Source organism: Nestor notabilis, unplaced genomic scaffold (assembly GCF_000696875.1).
Source record: "Nestor notabilis isolate BGI_N333 unplaced genomic scaffold, ASM69687v1 scaffold6346, whole genome shotgun sequence".
Classification (NCBI taxonomy): Eukaryota; Metazoa; Chordata; class Aves; order Psittaciformes; family Psittacidae; genus Nestor; species Nestor notabilis.
The window spans coordinates 13,741-16,308 of record NW_009932271.1 but is presented as its reverse complement, the minus strand read 5'-3'; the positions used below and the strand labels follow the sequence as shown (position 1 = coordinate 16,308).

Genomic DNA, 2,568 nt, shown 5'->3' with positions numbered 1-2,568 from the left:
ATGTTGTGGCGGGCTGGTGGGGGGGTGGGGGTACGTCTTGAGGGGGAATTGTTTTGTGGATTTTACTATTATTTTATTCAATGAAAATGCCATTAATAACCAATTACACAGATGAAAAAAAAAATCAGCACTGCATAAGAAAATACAAGGTATTGACAGCGATGCTGAGAGAAAATTGGGTTTTTTCCTCCAGTCCATACGTAAAGGTTTAAACATCTGTCTTTCTCAAGTTCCATACAACACAAGACATATTCACTAATGTCCATGAACTCAGTAATTAACAGAGGTGTAAGAAACAGGACTGTTTTTTTCAATTCTAGTTTATGTTTAAGATCAAAGATGCTGCTTTGGTTTGCCCCTTATTTCTGCACATCTTCCAAACCAAAAATCTTTATTCTATGGCATTAATCCAGCCAAGAACAGATAGAAGCACTATATTTAGGGTGACTAAGATGCTTAGTTGAGAACATGGATATCCATCTGGCATTCAACGGAAAGCTGCATAAAACTATTGCCAGATATTTTAAAAAACGGTATGATTTTTGTATAAACTGAAGGGTGGAAACATGGATTTGTGTGACAGAATCAAGATTTTTATGCTGCTGCATGCAAGGAGTGTGAGGTATCATCAGAAGGTCACAAAACATTTCTTCTCTCCAAGATTCACACCCCCCCCCCAAATGAGTGGATCCTTTTTCATTTACAGAAGTCATCTCATTGTACCAAAAGCATTAGAAGAACAGTACCAACACGAGCCTGGCCAAGGCAAAGAGCTACTTGCGACAGCCTTTAAAACCCTGCCATGACTCACTAATATTAAGAACAATCTGATTATTATTACACCAACATACACACTTTATAATTCTGTTCCTTAAATGATTTTCTTCAAACTAAAAGAAGTCATATTCAGTGCCTGAGGAAAAGCTACACTAATACAAGTGTATGTGGGACTCAACCCCTAGTAACAAAAGGTTTAATGCAGGTATTTCCAGTGAGCTATAAGAAAGTGAGTGGCGTAAAAGAGCCTGCAGAGAAAAAGCTGTGATTTAAACAAGATTTAAACAGTTAAAACATTTGTGGTTTTCTGTATTAGACCACCAAGTATTTTGCATGGAAAAGTCAGTGTGAACATAAATAAAACAAAAACACTGTCACATCTTATTTTGCAAGGCAAATGCATACAGTTCTTAAAGGATTCATGCTACTGTAATGCTCATTAAGAAATCTTCTGAAAGGTTTCAAATACAAATAGCTCTTTGCATTGTAAAAATGGAATAAACAACTCTTCCTCCCTCCCCCAGTGCAAAAAGGAGACTGTGATCAAAGAAACCCTTGTAGCTGAAAGGATTTCCAATCAACATCACTGATCCATCCCCTGGACTTCCTACATCTCTCTTGGCTGGAATCAGTCTATAGCGAGATTACCAGGCATGAAAGGAAAGAGCCATTGCTTAATGCATTTCCTGTGCAGAGGCAGCAGATGTCCAAGTGGATATCCAAGCCTAATGCTGATATATAATGCTGATTCCTGAAGCAGCATTTAACTAGGTTTCTGCATCTGTAACCTTCAAGTAAAGAATGCTATTCACATGTTAAGGCACGTGGCACTTGAAGCAAGACAAAGATCTGGATGGAAAGACTCTTCGCAATTCAAAGAACTCTATTTGTATTCCTCCTTCCATACATTTCTCTATTGCAAAGTCACTCAGAAATACCACATGGCAATTATTGCAGACTCTTCAATAACTTCCATATTTAAGCAAAATTTAAGCCTAAATTTACATCACAAAATGATTTTTAAATTCTTAAATTTAAAAGTGTGTCTCCTTGTAAACACACTTTACACAGCAAAATCAGGATTTGCTCTACAGATCAAGAGACCAGTGTCCCACACCAGTTGGAATTCACATTTATGAATTCTGAGCATTTTCTTATTTTCAAGAGAAGATCCAAGAGTCAAACATTATCTCAAAGCTAGCATAGTTCTTGGAGGTTTTGATTTTTTAATTTAAATCTTAAGAATAGAACAAAGACAACTGCATTTTAACTGAAAAGTTCTGCTTGAATAGAAACTACACTGTCATGGACTAATACAACATTGTTGTTACATTACCTGTACTAACAGGATACACCTATGTATCAACCCCAAATCCACTCTCTTTGACAAATCAGATCTTAAATCCACGCTCTCACCCACTCCATCTTAAAACACAAAGAGTTCACATCCATATTCTCATCTTCCCAATTGTCTGACATGTTAGGATTTCCCCCGCCCACAACTTACCTCTCCTATAGCTCCCTACATCACCCCAACCCAACCTCTTCCCTCAACACATCAAGAAGCTGGCAGCTGCTATGTTGGTGTGTTGGCTCACTTCAAGCTAAGTAACTCCACTCGAGACTTGTAGTTCAAGCCTTTACTATGTAGGCTACTCTTAACTTGCAATGACCTGTAACTCAGGACCCAGTTTCTTACCACTTATTTCCAACTCTGCCCAGTGTGATTTCTTTCCGTTGGCTGCTTCCTCTGAGGACATAATTGTGTACATCCTCCGTGGATCAGGTGGA

The 2,568-nt window shown here is 38.1% G+C and overlaps 1 protein-coding gene across 1 annotated transcript in view; it reads right to left on the bottom strand.

The window, feature by feature from the left end:
- CNOT6 (CCR4-NOT transcription complex, subunit 6) overlaps window positions 1-2,562 on the bottom strand; it is a 15,770-nt gene extending 13,208 nt beyond the window's left edge. The window contains exon 1 of the mRNA XM_010016305.1: window positions 2,477-2,562. Within this exon, the coding sequence (XP_010014607.1) occupies window positions 2,477-2,549 (73 nt within the window). The 5' untranslated portion in view covers window positions 2,550-2,562. The remainder of the gene's footprint in view (window positions 1-2,476) is intronic.
- Between the last annotated feature and the right edge of the window lie 6 nt (window positions 2,563-2,568).